Source organism: Gracilinanus agilis, chromosome 3, assembly GCF_016433145.1.
Source record: "Gracilinanus agilis isolate LMUSP501 chromosome 3, AgileGrace, whole genome shotgun sequence".
Taxonomy (NCBI): domain Eukaryota; kingdom Metazoa; phylum Chordata; class Mammalia; order Didelphimorphia; family Didelphidae; genus Gracilinanus; species Gracilinanus agilis.
This window is the reverse complement of record NC_058132.1, coordinates 337,076,334-337,099,284: the sequence shown is the minus strand read 5'-3', so window position 1 is coordinate 337,099,284 and position 22,951 is coordinate 337,076,334. Positions and strand designations below refer to the sequence as shown.

Below are 22,951 nucleotides of genomic sequence, written 5' to 3'. Positions count from 1 at the left end.
TCAGTTTGTATATTTTCAGATTTTTCTGAGCTCCTCCTGCTCCTTATTTCTTACAGCACAATAGTATTCCATTACAATCACATACTATAACTCACTCAACGATCTCCAATTGATGAGTATTCCCCTCACTTTCCAATTCTTTGCCCCCACAAAAAGAGTTGTTTTAAATATTTTTGTACATATAGGTCCCTTCCCCTTTTTTTCTCTAGGCTGCAAATCTATTAATAAGAATTGCTGGGTCAAAAGGTATGTAGTGTTTTATGGGCCTTTGGGCATAAGTAAAAACTGCTCTCCAGAATGACTGAACCAATTCATAATTACCCCAACAGTAGTTATGTTCTCAATTTCCCATATTCCCTCCAAGTTTTATAATTTTCCTTTTCTGTCATAATACCCAAATCTGACAGGTATGGGGTGGTACTTCAATTATTTTAACTTGCTTTTCTCTAGTTAATAGTGATTTAGGGCATTTTTTTGCATGACTATATAGAGAGCTTTAATTTACTTTGCGAATTGCTGGTTCATATTTTTTGATCATTTAACAACTGGAGACTGACTTGTATTTTAATACATTCAACTCATTTCTGTGTATTTGAGAAATGAGGCCTTATTAGAGAGACATAAAAATTTCTTGCACCATTATCATTACTGTGTATTTATTTTTTATCCCATCTCCCAATTTGCCCTCTTTTCTATCTGCTCCACGATCTTTCTCTTATCCCCTTCCCCTTCCCCTTTCCTGTAGGGTAAGATAGATTTCTATATTCAATTGACTGTGTATGTTCTTCCCACATTCAGCCAATTCCAATGAGAGTAAGGTTAACATACTCTCCTCCCAACTGCCTCCATCTTCTCCACTGTAAAAGCTCTTTCATACCTCTTTTATGTGACATAATTTACCCCATTCCATTTCTGCTTTTCTCCCAATACAGCCTTTTCCTCACCTTTAATTTTTTTAATATCATCCTATCACATTCTACTCACACTCTTGCCTTCTGCTTATGTATACTATTTCTAACTGATCTAAAATAACAAAGTTCTTGAGTCACAAGAATCATCTTCCCATGTAGGTATGGAACCAGTTTAACTTATTGAATGCCTTTTAATTTCCCTTTCCAGTTTGCCTTTTTATGCTTCTCTTGAATTCTGTAATTGAGAATCAAAATTTCCATTCAGGTCTGGTCTTTTCATTAGAAATGTTTGAAAGCCATCTATTTCACTTAATACCCATTTTATCCTCTGAAGGATTATGTTGTTTGTGTTTCTTGGTTGAAGCTCTAACTCTTTTGACCTCTGGAACATTATATTCCAGGCCTTCCAATCCTTTAATGTAGAAGCTGCTAAATCTTGTGTTATTGTGATTGTGGCAGCACAATTTTTGAATTGTTCCTTTTGGGTTGCTTGCAATATTTTCTCTTTTGACTTGGGAGTTCTGGAATTTGGCTATAATATTTCTGGGAGTTATCCTTTAGGGATTTTTCCAGGAGGTGATCAGTGAATTCTTTCCATTTCTATTTTACCCTATCAGGGCAGTTCAAGTCCCCTCTTCCCTCCCCACTCCTATAGCCAATGAGCAATTTCATTGGGTTTTACATGTATCATTGATCAAGACCAACTTCCATATTATTATTTGCAATAGAGTGATCGTTTAGAGTCTACATCCTCAATCATATCCCCATCAAACCATGTGATCAAGCAGTTGTTTTTTCTTCTGTGTTTCTACTCCCACAGTTCTTTCTCTGGATATGGGTAGCGTTCTTTCTCTTAAGTCCCTCAGAATTAATCTGGATCATTGCATTGCTGCTAGTAGAGAAATCCATTACATTCAATTGTGCCACAGTGTATCAGTCTCTGTGTACAATGTTCTGGTTCTACTCCTTTCACTCTGCATCAATTCCTGGAGGTCTTTCCAATTCACATGGAATTCCTCCAGGCCATTATTCCTTTGAGCACAATAGTATTCCATCACCAACAGATACCACAATTAGTTCAGCCAATTCCCCAATGGATGGACGCTCCCTCATTTTCCAGTTTTTTGCCATTACAAAGAGCACAGCTATAAATATTTTTGTTCAGGTAGCTTTCCTTATTGTCTCTTTGGGGTACAAACCCAGCAGTGGTATGGCTAGATCAAAGGGCAGGGCAGTCTTTTAAAGCTCTTTGGGCATAATTCCAAATAGGCAGGATTTTTTTGAGTGAGCTTTTGTATCTCCTTTTCCATTCCTAAAGTGGAAGTGTAGCTTCTTTACCAAGCCATTGACACTTTTTTCTGCCCTTTATTAACTCTCATTTCTTTTCCCAATTTTTCTTCTACCTTTCTTATTTGACTTTTACAATCCTTCTGAGCTCCTCTAATAATTCTTTTGGAGCATGAGACCAATTAATATTTTTCTTGGAGGCTTTAAAGTTACTGTTGACTCTATGTTCTGTTTATTTTCCAGCCTTTTTTTTTCCCTTTTAACTTAAAAAACTGTTAAAGATTTACTTTTCCAGTGGTGCAAGTTTCACTGTTCCAAGTTTCAGGTTCTTTGTGTAGCTGCTTTCAGAGCTAGTTCTGGGGATCTTTCAGCTTTCAGTTCTTTAAAGGGAGTATGATGTAAAGAGCAGTGTATTTAATACTCTTCTGGCCTCTGTTCTGGTCTGTGATAACCACAAGCATTCTTTTCCATCTTGGAACTGTAACCAGGGTTCCCTGCTCCCCTCCCATAAGGGCTAGTATGTGCTAGTGATTCTCCTCACCATGAGACTGCAATCCAGGAATATGACCTAGATCTGCATATGGGCAATAAGAGTCTTACACCTAGAGCCAGCAAAGGGATCCTTGTAATCTCCTTCCAAGTAGTTGTCTGACCCTCCTTAAAGCCTGTGACTGAGAGTTCCAGAAGCCTTTGCTACTAATTTAGCTGCCCCCAAAACCTGTTGCTGAGGTGGGGCCTGCCTCAGCATGCTGCTCTGAGCTCCACTTCCACCTTGGGTGCACTGGATATTTCATGCTGGCCTTTTAAATTGTTTTAGGCTGAAAAACTATTTCACCCTGACTTTTTTGAGGGTTATGCTGCCCCAGAATTCATTGAACCATGTGATCAAAAAGTTGTTTTTCTTCTGTATTTCTACTCCCACAGTTCTTTCTCTGGATGTGGATAGCCTTCTATCTCATAAGTTCATCAAAATTGCCCTGGATCATTGTGTTGCTGCTACTAGAGAAGTCTATTATATTTGATTGTGAATTCTGGTTTTTTCACAAAAAATTTCCTGAAAGTCCTCTATTCCACTAAAGATGATTTTTTTCCCCACTTTAGGATTACACTCAACTTTGTAGGATGTTTTTCTTGACTGTAAGCCTGTATCTTTTCCCTTTTGGAATACTATCTTTCAATATCTGTCATTTATAGTAGAAATGAACAGATTTTGTATAACTCTAAATGTATTTTCTTTCTGGTTGTCTACAGTATTTTTTCTTTGATCTGGATGGAAACTGGATTATGGCTATGACATTCCTGGAATTTTTCTTTTTGACATCTCCTTTAGAAGATGATTGGTGATCTTTTTTGATTTTTACTTTGCCCTCCAGTTTTAATAGAAATAAGAGTATTAATTTAAGATTTCTTTTTTTAAGTTTATTTATTTATTTGAGAGTATTTTCCCATAGTTACATGAATCATGTTCTTTCCCTCCCCATCACCCAGCCCCCCTTCCCATAGCCAACAAGCAATTCTAATAGGTTTTACATGTGTCATTGATCAAGACCTATTTTCATATTATTAGTATTTGCACTAAGGTGATCATTTAGAGTCTATATCCCCAATCATCGAACCATGTGTTCAACCAGTTGTTTTTCTTCTGTGTTTCTGCTCCCACAGTGCTTTCTCTGGTTGTGGATAGCGTTCTTTCTTATAAGTCCCTCAGAAAGAGAAGAATGAATTTTACATCAACTCACTTTTTGAGGTATACAGCAAGCAGTTTGTACTTGGGCAACTATGTCATTTTTCATGAAGATTTAATATTATTCATGAATAATATAGAAAAATTAAAATTACTTGTCAAATTTTGCTTAGGCATCAAAAAAAAGATTGAAAATGTATGACCAACATATAATTTGTGATCCTTTACATATATGTATATGTATATGTATATGTATATGTATATGTATATGTATATGTGTATGTGGTTTTTTTTTCTTCCTGTTTTAGAATCAATACCATGTATTGGCTCCAAGGCAGAAGAACAGTAGGAGCTAGGCAATGGGGTTTGTGACTTACCCAGGGTCACACAGATAGGTAATGGAACCTTTAAATTTTAATATAAATGAGTGATAAAATAATCCTCTCTTCCAACTTTTCCACCATAAAGAATTAGTAAAAACTCCTTCATTGTTGTTAATGTACCAGTTGATTTCTAAAATAATTTTTCCTATAAAGAAACCTTGAAAGCAGGAGCTTTGTATTCTAAATAGAAAATCAGGATAATGTTGGTGCTTAATAAATGCTGATAAAACACTGCTAAGAAAACACTCTGAGTGTTATCAAAGGTTTAAAAATAGCTAGTTCTTGATCCAATCATTCAGGAGGGTTCATGGAACTACACTCAAAGTGGTATAAAACTGTGCATACACTTTGATCCTTTATGCTACTAGGTTTGTATATCAAAGAGATCATTTAAATGGGGAAAGGCCCTACTTGTACAAAAGTATTTATAGCAGCTCTTTTTGTGGTAGCAAAGAATTGGAAACTGAAGAAATGTTCATCAATTGGGGAATAGCTGGCCAAACTGTAGCATATGATGGCAATAGAATACTATTGTGTGATAAGAAATGATTTCAGAAAAAGCTGGAAAGATCTATATGAACTGATCAAAGTGAAAAAAGCAGAACCGGGAGAACATTATTCACAGTAACTGCAATATCATATGATGACCAACTGTGAAAGACTTAGCTATTCTCAGCAATACAATGATCTTGGACAATTCTGGACTTATGACAAAGAATGCTATCTACCTCCAGAGAAAGAAGTGTTGAAGTCAGATGCAGATCAATATATATTGTCTTTTATGTTAGTTTATTAGCAGTTTTATTTTGGAGTTTTGGTTTTATATGAGTATTCTCTTACAACAATGGCCAATAATGAAGTATGTTTTGCATAATAATACATGTATAATCTAGATAAAGTTGCTTACCATCTCCAAGGGGAGAAGGGAAGAAGACAATTTGGATCTTATAATTTCAGAAAAAGTATTTTGAAAGTTGTCATTACATGTAATTGGTAAAATAAAATATCTTTAAATAAAAAAATTAGTAGAAGAATGAGAAAAAACTAAAATAAGATAGTTCTTCAAAATTTTCATACCAGCAATTTGTAATTGCAAAAACCTAAAAGCAACCTACATATGCAGGTACAGGGAAATATTTAAATAAATTGTGGTATATGCAAATAAGGTTAACAAGAATGAGAAAGATTAAACAATTTGGAAAGGCCATTATGAGATACTTACAAATAAGAAAAAAAGCAAAATCAGAAAAACAGTACACAATAATTAGATACATATATGTGAGAAAAGTAAAGGAGAATAAGTGGATAAACAACGAAACCTGATGGAGACTTAAAGGTGGAGGTTGAAAGTTACAGCAGGTCATGTGTTTAAATTAATTTGCTTAAATTTAAATATTACAAAAATATTCAATTAGCTATTATTGCTTTGCTACTATATTATTTACTATACATTATTACTACATTATTACTTTAAGTATATAATAATTTTTCAAAATACTCAAGAATTTACTTAATAGGATAAACACAAGTCCATAGAACTTAAAACTTACATGCATGAAAAGAACAAAGAAAAGCTCATTTTACTTCAAATTGAGTCCATGACTAGACAAGTCATTAATGACTAACAGCTGTCTACTCAGTCAGCTAGTGATGCAATTGTATCAACAATGATAATTATCTGACACTAAAGATGGCATGTGATAGTGACACAATTGTGAAGCTGGAATCTGACACCCCAGGGAAGATATATGATAATCGAGTTCTTATAATGAATACTAAAAATGACTCGGGGAGTGGAGTGGAGTGAGAGGGAACAAAAATTCAAGTATATTTTTTAGATATTTGATATTTCAGAAAAAAAGCAACTTTACACTTGTTTTAAAAGAAAGCAAGCCAAATATATTTTTGTCATATTTATAAGAAGTTGGATAAAGAAATCCTTAACTTAAAAGTTTAAGCAGAAAATGTATTCATGTTTTTATACAAAAGTGAAACTGCATGTATTAATGCATAAAAATAGCATTGAAATTTAGTCAAATAATTATTTATAATCCAAAGATATAAAAGTAGATTCTATTTTACTTATACTCTATTTTTCTTATTTAGTAATTTGAACAAGAAGCTATACTTTGAGTGATTCTTAAATTTAATTTCTTGGATATTGTGGAGTTCCAGAATTTGCTTAACGGTAATATAGAATCATAGGGAATGGGGGCAGTTTGGTGGCTCAGTGGTTGAGAGCCAGGCCCAGAGATGGAGGTCCTGTGTTCAAATATGACTGCAGACACTTCCTAGTTTTGTGATCCTGGGCAAGTCACTTAACTCTCATTGCCTAACCCTTACCTCTTCTGCCTTAGAGCCAATACACAGTACAGGTTTAAAAAAAAAAAGAATCACAGGGAAAATACTGAGACTGTTTAAAGTGCTATTTAATTTTTCAAAAGCAACCAGTCCCATGTTCTTCTTCCATTTAGTTTTGGTAAATGTATTGTTCTGTCCAAAATATATATTCCGACAGACTAACTCCACACTTCCTATCCAAAAACATATCACAGTCATTCATTTAGCTTTTATTTTGTGACCTGTTAGGTAGATACCTTTCCCAATGGTTGCAGATCTAATTGAAGAGTTCATGATATATTCAGTGATTTGATATAATTAATATAATGTTAATCACAAATAAAAGCAGAGAATTTTGCAAATCATTTTCTCCATTTAGGCATCCTTCATGACAGTGATAAACACTTTTGACAGGAATTTGCCCCTGTGTTTTATGCATCTTTTAACACAAACAAAATTATCTCTGCCACATTAAAAAATCTTGTATGATTTAGAGGGGGAAGGGTAGAAAAGAGGAAGGAATTAAAATGAGGTTCTAAATGTGATTAGGACTTGGTACAATAAACAAAAATAAGGAAGTCATGAAGAGGAACAAGTTTTAGAGAAAAGATGATGAATTTGCTTAGAGACTATTGAACTTGAGGTGACAACAGGTCATTTTATATTTTAAAAGGGCATATACATTGCTATTACAACTACTCCCCATACTGCTTCTAGGCAAACCTCCCTTACCAACTCACTACCCTACAGTCCAAAGTCTTTTCATCCCTCTTCAAACATTCTAAGATTGCCCCACCCCCACTGACCCAAGAGAATCTTACTTCATATTTTACATAAAAAATTGAGGCCATTCCCTATGATTTCCCTCTTCTTCCCTTTTCCTCATTTCCTATCACTCAGATGCCTTTGACTTTGACTCACATGAGTAGGTGGCCTTATTCTTTACTAAGGCTAATCCCTCTACTTGCTCAAACAATCCATTCAATCTCATCTCCTCTAGCAACCTGTCCTCTCTGTCATCCCCACTCCATTACTTATTTTTGATGTAGGCTACTGGCTCTTTCTCTACTCTCTAGAAACATGTTCCATGTCTGTGTCTCTGCCATCCTGGAAAAAAACCCTCACTTGATTCTTCCATCTTTGCTACCATCCTATATCTCTTTTTCTGTCCCTTTAAGTTCCTAGAAAAAGCTATCTATAATAGGTGCTTCCATTTTTCTCCTTGCACTATGTTTAACCCCTTACAATCTGGCTTCTGATCTTATTATTCCACCCAAACTTCTCTAACCAAAGTTATCAATGATCTCTTAGTTGCCAAATTCACTGGCCTTTTCTCAATTCTGATTGTCCTTGATCATTCTATTTATCTTGCCCCAACCTCTGATGATTTCCCATCTCAGATCTTCAAATGCATTTTAAGACATCTTGAACTGGGTGTCCAGTAGACATTTGAAATTCAAAATGTCCAAAAGAGAACTCACTATCTTCCCCTCTGAGACTTCCCCCTTCCTATATTCCCTATTATTAAAGAGAACATAATCTCCTAGGCTCTCATGCTCACAACTGTTGTGAGGAAGATTAATTTAGTATTAGTGTTGGACGTAGCAGGAAGGGCTGGAGGATTCCAAGATGGAATGAAGGAGCAGGAAGTGGGGCTTGGACTCTGAGAGGGACTCCATTAGTGGTTGGGGACATAACTGTTTCTAACCCTGGGAGATCTCAGAGTTAGGGAAAAACTGCATCCAGATTCCTGGGGTCCTGAGAGGTGGAGGCTTTCAACAGTGGACAACAGACCTGCAGAGCAGCAACAAGTGGGGAAGTGGTTTGTGATCTGGTGGACAGCGTTGCAAACTCACTCTCCCTGCCTGGGTACCTTGGATCACCTGGTGGAGTTGGCTCTTGGCATCCTGTGACCATCCTTGGATTACCGTGAGACCCCAATTGAAAGCCACCCTCAGGTCCTTTAGCTGAGCTGACCAAACCTGGCTGGAACCAGGTTTGGAGGAGCTTTCCCTGTGACTTCAGTACTGCTTTCTTTGGGCTCTGCCTGGCTTAGGTCAATAGAATAGTGTAGTCAAGTCCTTCCCCTGCCCTGTAGTTTGCCCTTAGGTTTCAAGTATAGAATCCCTTATTCCCATCCTTTTTATTGTTTCCCTCAATTAAACTGTTATAAACTTTTACCTTTTGCCTGCTGGTTCCATAGACTCTAGCCTAGGAGAGCTGAGTGACTGTTGGCCTAACAGCCATTCCTATTGATAGTTAACAGCTTGGCTGTAAACCCTGGTCTCCCTATCCTGGTTGGTCCTATCTCTCCTTCAACCCAGTGTGAACCCACAAACCATTTAGGTTACATTTTAATAATAATAATAATAACAACATCCCTGGTGCCCCACCATTACACAACCTAGGAGTCATCCTTGACTCCTTCCTTTCATTCTCCCATATCCAATCTGTTGTCATGGCCTGTCATTTGTACTTCTGCAATATCTTTGAATATACCTCCTTCTCTGCTGTGACACTGCCACTACTCTGGTATAGGCTCTCATCAATCATCTTACTCCTAGATTACTGCAACAATGGTGGGTCTGCCTATCTCAAGTCTCTCCTCATTCTAATGCATCTTCCATTTATCCACAAAAGTGATTTTCCTAAAGTACAGGACCTGATCATGTCACTTCCCCACTCAATAATCTCTGCTGACTATTTCCTCTGGAATAAAATATAAAATGCTCTTTTTGGCATTAAAAGCCCTTCATAATCTAAGCCCTTCTATTTCTCCAGTCTTATTCTTTATTCCCTGCCATGTACTCTAGTTGTTCCAAGAACAAGACCCTCCATCTCTTAGCTTTGGGATTTTTCTCTGGCTATATTCCCTATGCCTGGAATGCTCTTCCTACTCAATTCTACCTGGCTTTCTTAACCCAACTAAAATCCCATCTTCCACAGGAAGCCTTTCCAACTCCTCTTAATTCAAGTCTTCCCTTTATTATTTCCTCCATGACTACTTCCAAAAATTCCTCACTTCCTTCAAAGCTCAGAAACTTAAAGAAAGCACTGATCCCACCAGTTATTAATTTTCTCTTCTTTCTCCTGAAATTACTTTGAATTTATTCTATATATTGTACACATACATATCTGTGTAAAAGCTATTTTCCTTGGTAGAACATAAGTGACCTAAGGGCAAAGAATTACATTTTCATATTACCACCTCTAGCCAGCACCTAATACAATACCTACTTGAGATAAATACTTGTTGGGTTAAACTGAATTGCTCTCTCCCTAATTCTACCCAGAATTACTCTGTATCATCTCTATTTGCTTATCTGTGTACATGTTTTCTCTGTTGGTAATAATAAAGAGTTCAGTAGTTAACATTTACAGAGAACTTAAAGGTTTGCAAAACATTTCACATTTGGTATTGACATGGGCATTGTACAGAGATGGCATGGACACTGAACCCTTTAATCGAGGCAAACTATAAGCAGGAAATTCCTTTGCACCCTTACATTCTTGTGACTCCTAACCCCAAACATCTGATAACTCCTATAACACCCTGGGAGGATTATCCTCCTTGGATCACCTTTAGGTCAGTGATTCTCAAAGTAGGTGCCACTGCCCCCTGGTGGGTGCTGTAGCAATCCAGGGGAGCGATGATGGCCACAGGTGCATTTATCTTTCCTATTAATTGCCATTAAAATTGAAAAAAAAATTAATTTCCAGAGGCACTAAGTAATATTTTTTCTGGAAGGGGGGGGGTAGGCCAAAAAAGTTTGGGAACCACTGCTTTAGAAGGATAGAGAGATACATCTCCTTGATATCATCAAGTTGTATTTCAGACATCCATCTATTCTCTGAACTATGAGGGCCACCCCCTTTTGTCTTCAGGCAAACCAAAACCCCCACCAAATGCCTGAGTGGTTACCACACTAGAGTCACGTATTTACTGAGGTAAAGAGTATAAAAATCCCTTAACTGAAGCATTCGGGGAGCAACCCCTAAGGTTGTTCCACTCACGCCATAACTGGGGGAAGACAGCTTTTCCATCCATGCTGCCCCGCCCCCCCCCATAGGAACAGCTCCCCATCTAGCTGTTCCACTATGCTATTCCACCTTGCTATCCCACCTTGCGATTCTCCTGGCCATTCTCAACATTACTTTCCAAATTAATAAATTTCTCTTTTTACTTTTAAGCTAAGTTTGGAGTCTTGCATTCTTGCAAAAGGTATCCTTCCCGAACCCAGGGGTCCACCATTGTACCCCATAACACTATCTCTTCTTTTATTTTTTTTAATTCTGAACTTAAACATCTCCAAAAGATATTTCCATGTATAAAGCAGAATACAAAAAAAGATGTGCAAATGTATATGAAACAATGAACTTCAATCCTGCTGAATTTTTTAAAGTACAGAATAAATTCATTATGTTACTTCTAAAACTGTCCAGATTGTATGTGTTTCCTTCTGAATTTCCTCATTCCCTATGCATTTAAAAAAAACGTTTTTAACAGACCTCTTTTTTCACATCAACATCACTAACTTCAGTCAAAAACAGGCAGTAAAAATACCACCTCACAACAAATAAACATGGTCAAGTAAAACAAATACACAAATACATCATGTCCAAGTTGTATGTCTGGAGAAATGATTGCTCATTGCATTGGTCAGAGTTCTTAAGTCTTTCAAAGCTGATCTTTTTAGAAAGTTGTTATTCACGTATTACAATTTGCCTGGTTCTGGTCATTTCACTCTGTATCCGTTCAGAGTACTCACAGTTTTCATAATTTTTTTTTTTACAGTGCAAAAAACATTTCATTATACTCTTATACCACAATTTAAACCATTTCCCAATTGATGGACACCTTCTTAATTTCTAGCTCTTTGCTTTACTTTTTCCTTTTTATTTCTGCTTCAGGAAGAGGAAGCTTGTTTTGCTTGTAATTATTCCCCAGCTGGCTTTGTCTGCCTCTTCAATGCCCCCCTCTTCTTATTCTCACTTGTTTCCTGGCTGAGAATGATGCATTTCCATAACAAATTGCATATGTCCATACTGGAAATGTATTCAACCTTGCTTAATTCCATTTGGAGTGAAGTTCATCAAATGTCTGGAGGATGTGAGTTCGAATTTAACACTGGACACTCACTATTTTGTGTGACCCTGGGCAGTCTACCTCTGTTTGCCTCAGTTTCCCCATATAAAAACAGAGATTATAATATTAACAGAACCCACCTCCCAGTGGTGTGAGGATCAAATGTGAAAATATTATCACAGTACCTTGCCCATAGTAGTAAGATGCTATATAATTGATCACTACTATAATTATTATTTTTCTTTGTATGTATACTCTTCTCACACATCCCAGTCAAGAGAAACAAGTTCTACAGCCTGCTTCCTCCTTGGTACTACTACTAGAATAATTCCTTTAATCTTCCCTTCTCTTCCCCCAATTAAAAACTCTCAGAAGGGAACAAATGCAACTGCAGGTCCTCTCATTCTAATTTAATTTCTTTGTTTCCATTTTAAAGTTCTTATTCAACTCTAATCTTTTCATTAGAAATACTTAAAAGTTCTCTATTACATTTAAAGTTTATTTTTTCCCCCTTTAGAAAAGTTCTGAGGCTTTCTTGAAAGAGCTTTCCAAACTTTTAGCCCTCAAGAAAAGAGCCCTTGCATTCTTACATGTATTTCTAGTTGGATTCTGGTTGTGCTGGGAAGTTTCTCTTTCATTTCCTATGTTAAGCTGTGCTGTCAATCTTCTTTACTACTGAACTATGGACTTCTGGTTGACTTTTTGGTGAAGTTCTCAGATGAGCCACCTGATTGTGATTCTTTGGTACTTCAATTCTTTTGTCCTGGTGCCTACTTGTGGTATTTTTTTTCCTTGACCTGGTAACTTGGGTTACTGGTTATGATCTGAGAATTTACATTCTGGAGTTTCTTTTAGGAAGTGATTGGTTGATTCTTTCTATAGCCACTTCACTCTGTGGTTCAAAGACATCTGGGCAATTTTCTTTTAAGATTTCTTGGGGGAAAAAAAAAGGATGCCAAGGCTCTTTTTCGTGGAGGAGGGGGTTGAGTTCAGAAAGTCAAAGATTCTTTTTCACCTTGATCTGCTTTCCATGTCAGCTGTTTTGCTATGAGATACCTTACCTTTTCTTCTATTTTTTTCCAGTTTTTGGACTTTGTTTTAATATTTCTTATTGATCATTGAAATTATTGGCTGCTATTTGGTCAATTTTAACTTTCAGGGAGTTTGTAGCTTGGGCAATGTTTTGTACCTTCTGTGCCAAACTGCTAATTCTCTTTCCAATTTGTTCTTTCATAGCTCTCATTTATTTTCCAATTATTTCCCAAGTGTTCTCATTCCATTTATGAAAACATTTTAAACCTTTTTAAAAATTCTTGCTTTGTCTCTTCCAGGAATTGTAATTCAATTTTTGCTTGAGCTGTGTGTTTCTCTTCTGAGGAAATGACTGTAGATGTTTTAGAGTCATTCTCTTCTGCATTTGTGTCTTTATTGTTCCTGTCATTGTAACAACTCATTGTTGGGAGAGAAGAGGTTGTTCTTTTTTGTTTGCCGGTTCTTCTCCCCCTTTTTTTGACTTTGGCCTTGATGTTAGAGCCATGCTCTGCAGCACTTCTGGAGTGAAGTTCTAGGCTGGTCCTGTTGCTGTTTTCTTTTCTTTTTAATTAAATTTTTTTTAATTTATTTTAAAAATATTTTTTCATGATTACATGATTCATGTTCTCTCCCACCCAGAGTTGATAGGTAGTTCCACTGGGTTATACATGTATTATCACTCACAACCTATTTCCATATTATTCATTTCTGTATATAAGTAATCTTTTAAAACCTAAACCCCATATATACAAGTGATAAATCATGTTTTTTTTCTGTGTTTCTACTCCAACAGTTCTTTCTCTAGATGTGTATAGCATTCTTTCTTATAAGTCTCTTGGAACTGTCCTGGATTATTGCATTGTTATTAGTAGCAAAGTGTATTACATTTTATTGTCCCACAGTGTTTCAGTTACTGTGTATAATGTTCTCGTGCTTCTGTTCATTTCACTCTGCATCACTTCATGAAGGTCTTTCCAGTTTTTATAGAAATCAAGCAGTTCATCATTCCTTATAGCAAAATAGTATTCCTTCAACATCACAATTTGTTCGGTCAGTCCACAATCAAGGGACAAGCCCTCATTTTCCAATTTTTTTAAATTGCTTTTTTCTTGGAGTACTGAGTGTAGTGCTATTTCAAAATCTTAAGGACAATCTGGAAATTTGCAAAGCTTACAGTGGTCCCAAAGTGGTCTGATCCAGAGCAAAGTTTAATTGCCATCCCCCTAGACCAGAGCTCTGCAAATTCCTGATCTGACTTTGATTCTGAGCGAGAGCTACCTGTTGTTGTACTACTCCCCTTATCAAACAAGTGGAAAGCTCTCTCAGCTTAGAGAGGCAGAATTGTGGCTTCCTTTTGATTTGGGATTCCTCACCCTGGTTATTCCTCTGCAGGTCTGGCTAGGTATTGAAAATGAGATATTAATTTGTACCTGAGGCCTCACTATTGGTATTGGGAGTATCTGAACCTCCTCCTTTCTCTGTACCCTGCCCAGGGACTCTCCAGACAGAATGCTACTGGAGTGCACATGTTCTCTTCTCACCAGGCCCTGGATCTGGGTGAGCTGGGATTGGATAGTGGGAAACAAAGGTCCAGTTGGAACTAGTCCACAGTACAGTACCTCAGTGTAGGACTGGGTGTACCAATTTCTTTTCTAAAGAAAACTGGGAAGAATTGGCCTGATATACAAAGTCCTGTTCTTAGGATATTTGCCCTGGGATCATTAATAAACACTGTTTTTAGTATCTTCCTTCTAAATGCCATAGATTTCATAGTTGGAACTTTCCCTTTTCTGATGTCTAAGTACTTTCTGACCAAAAGGTCCACACAATAACTCAGAAATGTCTAAATAGTTTCAAGTACATAGATACTGCCAGTAACATATAATAAGCAAGACCCTTGCTTTTACTGCCATTTCTTGAGTGGTGCTAAGAAAAGAAGATTTCCTGGTTCAATATGTGTCTAGTATGTTTTGTAACTTTAAAGAAATTCACAAATAAATTCTCATCTTTAAAAAAAAAAAAAGGAGGCTGTGTGACCCTGGGCAAGTCACTTGACCCCCATTGACTACCCTTACCACTTTTCTGCCTTGGAACCAATACACGGTATTGACTCCAAGACAGAAGGTAAGGGTTTTTTAAAAAAAAAAAAAAAAAAAAAAGGAGGAAAGAGACAGAGGAGGAGCAGAGTCAAAGAAGAAAAGTATTTTTTTCTTTTTTACAAGAGGCCATGGTCTAGGTCTGAGCACGTATATATTAAAGAAAAGAGCTAGTAGAGAATCAAAATGAAAAAAAGAAAAAAGGATAAGACTTTCTACTTGATATTCATAAGTTAACAGTCTTCTTCCTGATATTAGATAAGCTGCCACTTGTTTTTTTCTAGCATATCTACCTCTAATAATCTCTTTTAAAAAATTTGCTGCTACTGGTATACTTAACTAACTAGGACTGTAAACACAATATAAGAGCAAGATGCTCTGAATAAAGAATGAAGGGGGTCTCCCTTGCAAATTTAATACATGAGTGAGTGTCTTCTCAAAAGCTTTTTTGGCTTCCTTATTGTTTTACTACATTATTCCAGATATCTGAAGCTTTTGGATCTGTGACCTTCGGATAAATGATGAGTTCTCTTTGTACTACTTTATAGTTATCTTTGTTTAGTTCCAAGAAAAGTCCACATTCAACTGAATTCAAATGCTTTCTGATAAGGAGAGAGTTGGGCCAGGTTATCCCTTGCTGTTAGGCAACTATTCAGTCTGTTTTGGTTTTAATTTTCTTGCTACTAGATTTTTATTCAACTTGGACAATTCAAAAATAGTGTTTCAAGCCATATAGTTTGATCTAATTTTTATTATTCTATAGTCAGAAGTGGTAGCACACAACAAATAAAAGAATACACAAACATACTTACCAGGAGCCAAACCCCATGGGCCTCCTATCATATTCTGGCAGGTCTGGAGCAATCTTGCATGCTTGTATGTTCAGGTATTTAAATATGTGGATTTTGCCTTTTATACATATCTAGAGAAAAAGAGGAAATGTGCTTATTCAAAGGTACTACTTTATTATAGAGATGACTTATTTAAAATTAGTAGTGAGAAAAATGGCATTTCCATATACTTCAATTAGAAAAAATATAAAAAATGAATGTATTAAAAATGAGACAATATTTGATTGATATAATTTTTAATAGAAATTTGGTATCTCTTTATCTATTCTGCTCTCACATTACATGTTGCTGTAATATGCTGTGTTTCAACAATTAAGCAATTCTACCACTTTTGTTTTGTAAGTATAGAAAATGGGACAGTGATTAAATTACCTGTCTATGGTTAATGGTATTAACTGATATTCAGCTAATTAAATAGAATCTGCTTATTTAAGGCAGTTATATTTTTGCCTTGGAAAGTCTATGGTGTTCTATAGACTTATATGGACCAGATATTTTTATAAAGAAAATGATTTTTAAAGTTTCTATTCTTTACTATTGTGCTGTAAGAAATAATGAACTGGAGGATTTCTATATGAACTGAAAAGACCTTCAGGAATTGATGCAGAACAAAATGAGCAGAACCAGGAGAACACAGAGACTGATACATTATGGCACAATCAAATGTAATAGACTTTTCTAATAGCAGCAATGCAATGATCCAGGACAATCCAGAGGAACTTACAAGAAAGAACGTTATCCAAACTCAGAGAAAAACATGAATAATATGGAAATAGATTTTGAACAATGATACACGTATAACCCAGTGGAATTACTTGTCAGCTCCAGGAGGGGGGAGGGAAGAGGGGTGGAAAACATCATGAATCATGGAAACATGGGAAAACACTCTAAATAAATAAATAAACATTTAAAAAATAAAGTTTTTATTCTTGTACTGACTTTTCTATTATCAGTGCAATAAACATTTCTTCACAGGTTATGCTTGCAGTTTTTGTGATTCCAGAGGCACAGGTGGATGGGTCTGGAGTCAAGAAGGTCTGAGTTCAAATCTAGTTTCAGATATTAGCTATGTGACAAGTTGAATCACTTAATATCTGTCTGCCCCACATTCTACAACTTTAAAACGGAGAAAATAATAATACATTCTCAGGGTTGTTTTGAGGAGCCAATGAGATATTTGTAAAGCACCTAGTTCATTCAGTGTCTGATAGGTACATAGTAAGCACTTAATAAATTCTTTCTGCCTTTTCCCCTTCTCACTCTTAGCCACAATGTGAAATTCAATTTCTCTTATATTAAGAGAGTTTCTTACCATCTTCAATCTTAATAAGAATAAAAAAAAATTAGAGGACCCAGAATAGTGTACACTACACTAATAGCAAGACCAACACGCTTCTAGAAGTGAAAATTTAAATTCTTTGGGTGCATTATACCCATCTATATAATTCAAAGATATTTATAGTTGCCAAACCAATTCACAGATAACTAGAATTATGTAAAGGCAGATAGTAAATAGAAGATATGACTTCTATTTTGGAATTCTATAAACTATATTATGGCAAATACTATGAGAGCTGATGGAACTCTATAACAAATGCAATTACTTCAGAATTGCATTTTATTTGTAAATTATTGAACAAATTTGATTGTCACTACTGTTGAGCAAATGGCCAATGCTTTGTTCTATTAAATGATAAGCTGATGACTTCAAAAAACAGATACAAAAATAATTGGATAAATGGATATTTTAATACACAAAACTGAAGAACAAAATCTTCCCTTGCTTTACTATAAATGCTTTCATTTTATTTCCAAGGAAGGAATTCCAATTGCAGAAAAGAAGGAAAGAAAGAAAGAAAAAAAGAAAAAAAGGAAGTTGCCTTCAAAATAATAATATAACTTTTCTTAAGTGCTGGGAGTCCTTCAGAGAAATAAGGGTTTTCATCAGGGTCCATCGAATCAATGTAAATGGCAAAGCCTTACAATGATCCCTATTGTCTGAAAATCAGGCCACAGGATGGATGGATACCTAATCAGATCCCTCTGTGTGACTCTCTTCTGATTAATATTTTTTATTATTGAAATCACAATCTATATTTTTAGTATAGCCTCAAGTTTTATAGTATAGATATAAAATTTCTTTATAGAGATCCATTTATAGAATTCCCATTATAGAATTCTCCTAAATACTCGATGATAAACCAGCATTTAATGAGTTAATAGTTCATACCCTTGAAGCTGCTTTAATCTTTTCTCTATCTCTGCCTTGAGACTAGGAAGGACACCACATGGTAAAATCAAAACATAATACACTCTCACTTTATTTTCTCATGCTGAATTTAACCCTATGAAACCAAAACATTCTCACACTTTACTACTTTCCCATTAGACTTGTCCCCCTGAATTTGGGGGTTCTCATACTCTAATCCACTTTTGAAATATGTTGAAGGTTCTTTTTTTTTTTTTTACCCTTATAATCTCGGTGTATTGTCTCATAGGTGGAAGAGTGGTAAGGGTGGGCAATGGGGGTCAAGTGACTTGCCCAGGGTCACACAGCTGGGAAGTGGCTGAGGCCGGGTTTGAACCTAGGACCTCTAAGCCTGACTCTCACTCCACTGAGCTACCCAGCTGCCCCCTGAAGGTTCTTTTTATAAAAATAAAACTTAGATAAAGTAGAGTTTTGGTAGCCTTGAGGCATGTCTAGTCTCAGTATAATCTATATGTAGAATTTTGTAGAAATTTACCAGGTGTGCCAGCTTAACCAGTATAACCTTGAGTTCTTCTATGTTTTGGGTTTGAAATGTAAATTTTCCCAGCATTTATGTGACTGTGAGAGAAAGGTATAAAAATTAAGATTCGCAGAAGTCTGAGAGAACAGCTTCCGGAAATCCACTGTGTCTCCGACTCTCTCTTCCTCCCTCTTGGCTAAACCATCATACCTCTCAAGATAACTGGACACTGCGGGCTGACTTCATTTAAAAAAGAAACTTAAATGGAAATAACCTACATTTCAAATTCTACCTTCTACTCAGTTTCCAGTGGCTTACCTGTGCAGGAGGAGACTGTAGGGGGTTGTTATCTAGGGTGATCATCTGTAAGTGCCTGAGGTTTCGATAACAAACAGGTATTGAAGTAATTTTATTACAGGAGAAGTCTAACCGTATTAAAGGCAAGTCGGCAAGCTCTGCATGTATGGAGGAAAATGGAAACATTTAGTCAATTGAAATACTACAAATATTTTTTACTGCAATTAGGCTGATGCTTAAAAAAGCCTTTAAGTCAATCATCATGTAGGATGAAAATTACTTGATATAATAAATTACTACTTTTTGAAGACTTAGCACTACAGCCAAAGATGGAGAGTAAGGGATTACAGTTCCTATTTAGCTAGGAGCAAGGGAACCACAAGGTCGGCATTAATGAGAGCTCTCAATATCTCTTGCTCCTAAGGTAATGAATGAGTTAGTCCAAAGTCCTGAAGGAAGTAGGATAAAGAGAGAATTTGGTGGGCAGGGAGAGGGAAAGCAGAAAAGATGTATAAATTTTGGGTAGTCAAGTTAGGTCATTATGTTCTGGATGTGTTGGGAGGTTTTTAGAAGTTTAAGTTAAGTAATCAAAATTTCCATCAATATCTGAACTTATGAAATTTCTTAATGTGTAAGATTATATTCATAATTTTATGATAAAAGAACCAAGTTTTATATAGTACAAAGGTCTGGTTGCAGTTATGATATCAGTCTCTAAGGATTAGAGCTAAACCTCAACAATCTTTGGCTTCTTTCATGGGTCTCTTTCAATGTTCATTCTATTTACATTTTAAAATTTGTTTACAAACTTTAGTTAATACCCAATTAGTCTCTGTATTTTTCATAATAAAGAATTTATTCTGGAAACTGCAATTTCTTTTTATTTATCCTGACAAAGAGGAACTTAATTGCTTTTGCAACTCAAGGATAAATATACAAATTTTGTCATACACTTCTCTGTATTCCACCTATTAGTGCCTAGGTGCAAAAACATTACTTTAGCATATATTCAAATAAATATCTAGTAAAGTGAAATATGTATCTCCTCAAAGGATTTTAGTATGGTAGTCTGTCATAAACTTTCCTTAGCAAAAATAGTTAAAGTTTTCCCCAAGAATTTATATAACTTATAGAATATTCAGATATCATATCCTTATTAAATTATACCTTCCACCAAAGGTGAGCTTTATTAATCTCTAGGATCTTCTCAGTAGTCCTTTATGCTTAATAGAGGAGGAACATGAACTTTGGCAAATCAAAATAAAGATGATACAGTAAAAGAAACTACCAAATAACAAACCAACCAAAATAGGCTGCAGAAAAAACATGGATTTTCAGATATAATGTCTTTTTATAATGTGTTTCATGCTATAAATACATTTCTAAAAAAAGTCAAAACATTAAAAACCTTTTCTGTTTACCTTCGGGTAAACGCACTAAGTGATTTCTCCTGATGTTAAGATCTCGCAAAGATTCCAAATTGCCAACTTGGGGAGGTAGTGTCTGAATTTCATTACAACTCACATCCTATACCAAAAGTAAAAACAAAATAAAAAGTGAAGAAGTGTCTTAGTATTAGCAATTTATTTACATCAAACTATCTGAAAAGTGAATAAATTGGCATAAATGACCTCTAAAATCCATGATATCCCTAAAAATTCTATGTTTCTATCATCAAGACTATCTTAATTTCCATAGTTGGCTCACCTATTTTTTTTTTTAAATCCTTACCTTCCATCTTAGATTGATACTAGATATCAGTTCCAAGGTACTCTAAGAGTCATAAGGTTTTGGTAACTGGGTTAAGTGATTTTCCCGGGGGCATACAGCTAGGAAGTGTCTGAAGCCAGATCTGAACCCAGGACCTCTTGTCTCTAGGCCTGCCTCTTTAGCCACTGGACCACCTAGTTGATCCCCCTCCATATTTACACTTCCTCCCCCAAAAAAAACCTCAGAATCAATACCATATATTGGTTCCAAGTATATTTGACAACTGGGTAAAATGATTTGTCTAGGATCACACAACTAGGAAGTGTTTGAGGCTAGATCTGAACCCAGGACGCTCATCTTTAGGTCTGGCTTTCAACCCACTGAGCCACCTTGTTGCCTCCCGATATTTACTTTTGATAATACCAATCATTACCATTACATTTAGTAATCAATTTCTACAAATGGTTTAGAAAAAAATCTGAAGTATCTGCTTGAATTTCATAGTTTTGAACAAGAAATTCATAAGTCAATTTGTATCTAGTGTAAGCATCTGGGGTACAAATTCCTCATTTCTATTATAATTTGGACAAATGGCATGGTCCCCAAAGTGCTTAAAATGTCTTCATATATATAGATTGCAAGACTGATTAATATACATATTACAATCATTTTGAAAGTAGATAGAACCACTTTCAGATCTATAATTGTAGGTAGTTATTTATAGTATGGGCAAGTTACTTGGGTAAATAAAACATCAAACTGTCACAAAGAAATGCTAACTGATATACGAATGAAATTATAACATGTATCATTTATTCAAATCTGGCACAAACACTTTCAAGCTTTTGACTTGGCAAGTGATTTAAATCCAGTTGCCTAGAAATGACTTAGTATTGATTCTAAGATAGAAGGCAAGGGTTTAAAAAAATAAATACAATACCATTTTAAAAAGAAGAAAGAAGTCAAATGTGATCACACAATGAAATAGTAAAGGTCTATTTTTTCTTTTCTTTTTTTTAATTAAGAAATTTTTTTCCATGGTTACATGATTCATATTCTTTCCCTCCCTTCTTCCCATCTTTCCCTTCCCTCCTCCCATAGCCAACACGAAATTCCACTGGGTTTTACATGTGTCATTGATCAAGACCTATTTCCATATAATAGTAAAGGTCTAAATGGAACCCAGGTGTGTCAGTTTCTAGTTTAATGTTCTAACCATCAATTTAGTTTTTAAAGAGATGCTTACAGAATTCAAGTGTCTAGCAGTGTTCTGTATAAAATTGGGCACTTCAATGTTTACTGAATTTAACTAGGACTTAATATCTTCATTTCAAATAAGACAAAACATCAAGAAATTATCTTTAGCTGCAGCATAAAGCACTCTGTTATAAAGAATAATATTTCAATAAGGAAATTATTAAAAATATGATGGACTACTAAGAGGAGGTTTTTGAGCCTCTTTCCTTGAAAGTCTTTTAAATAAGATTTGCCTGGAACCATTTAGTTTGGCAAAATCCTGTACAAAGTCAAAGATTTGGGCCAGATGAACTCTAACGGTATTTTTATGTCCATCATTCATTGTATCTTTAAATTTGGTCACTTTAATATTTAGTGATCTTAGATCTGTAAATATATTTTTAAGAGCAAACTTTCATATTCCATGAGGCAACTTTAAGTACTCCATAAAAAATTATGGGACTATATTAAGGTCCCACCACCCACTGAAGCTGGAAGTTATTTAGAAGAAGATGTAAGATAATTCAGTACTTTCATTAACTTCATGGTAGGTTACAAAGTGACTTAATGGGTAATTAAAGTATATACATAAATTTAAAAGAGTTGGATAAGACATTTTAGTTTGTCTGACATGTAAACAAAGTATAAATGTAGAACAAAACACAGGTACAATTGGCATGACCCAATCTTCTGATAAATTTGTATATTTCTAAGTATTTTTAGAAGCTATAAAGTAAAAATACCAGAAATGTTCAAGGCACTGTCTTACAATATACAATTTTAATGCTAGCATATGATTATTAAGTCAAATTCTGAAAAGACACTTGCTAACTTTTGAAACAAATTCACTTAGACGAAATAAGCTAAGAACAGAGTTAAATTTAATATGGGTTACATTTCTTTTCAATTTTACAAGTGCATTTACATTTTTTGAACCTAATTGAAAAAATGTGAGCCAATTTGTGATGTTACAATTGTACTGTTCATTATACTCAACATTTCTTAAGCACACATAGCCTGATTTTCATTCCAGTTTACGACTGGAATGTCAGTTCAAGGATATGTATAGACACTTTAAAAAGAACAGCAATGGTAGAAAATTTATAGTGAAGATTCTTAGAAAATCCAGTTGCAGTTAAACTGGAAGAAGCTCTAGCTAGTAAAATAACCCAAACCAAACCGAAACTCATATTTAAATAATGCTTTTCAGTGAGAAACATGTTTTTTCCCCCTCCAATCATACTGTAAAAGACTTAATAAATGATATTTCTATAGAGTTTGAAGGTTTCCAAAGTGCTTTACAAACATG

The 22,951-nt window shown here is 35.3% G+C and overlaps 1 protein-coding gene across 3 annotated transcripts in view; it reads right to left on the bottom strand.

Annotated features, from left to right (window-relative positions):
• LRCH3 (leucine rich repeats and calponin homology domain containing 3) overlaps nucleotides 1–22,951 on the bottom strand; it is a 131,772-nt gene that overhangs the window by 56,311 nt on the left and 52,510 nt on the right. For all 3 annotated transcript variants that reach the window (XM_044670022.1, XM_044670024.1, XM_044670023.1), the window contains exons 4-6: nucleotides 20,118–20,223; nucleotides 18,718–18,854; nucleotides 15,632–15,741 (exon numbers count right to left, since the gene is read on the bottom strand). In XM_044670022.1, the coding sequence (XP_044525957.1) occupies nucleotides 15,632–15,741; nucleotides 18,718–18,854; nucleotides 20,118–20,223 (353 nt within the window). The remainder of the gene's footprint in view (nucleotides 1–15,631; nucleotides 15,742–18,717; nucleotides 18,855–20,117; nucleotides 20,224–22,951) is intronic.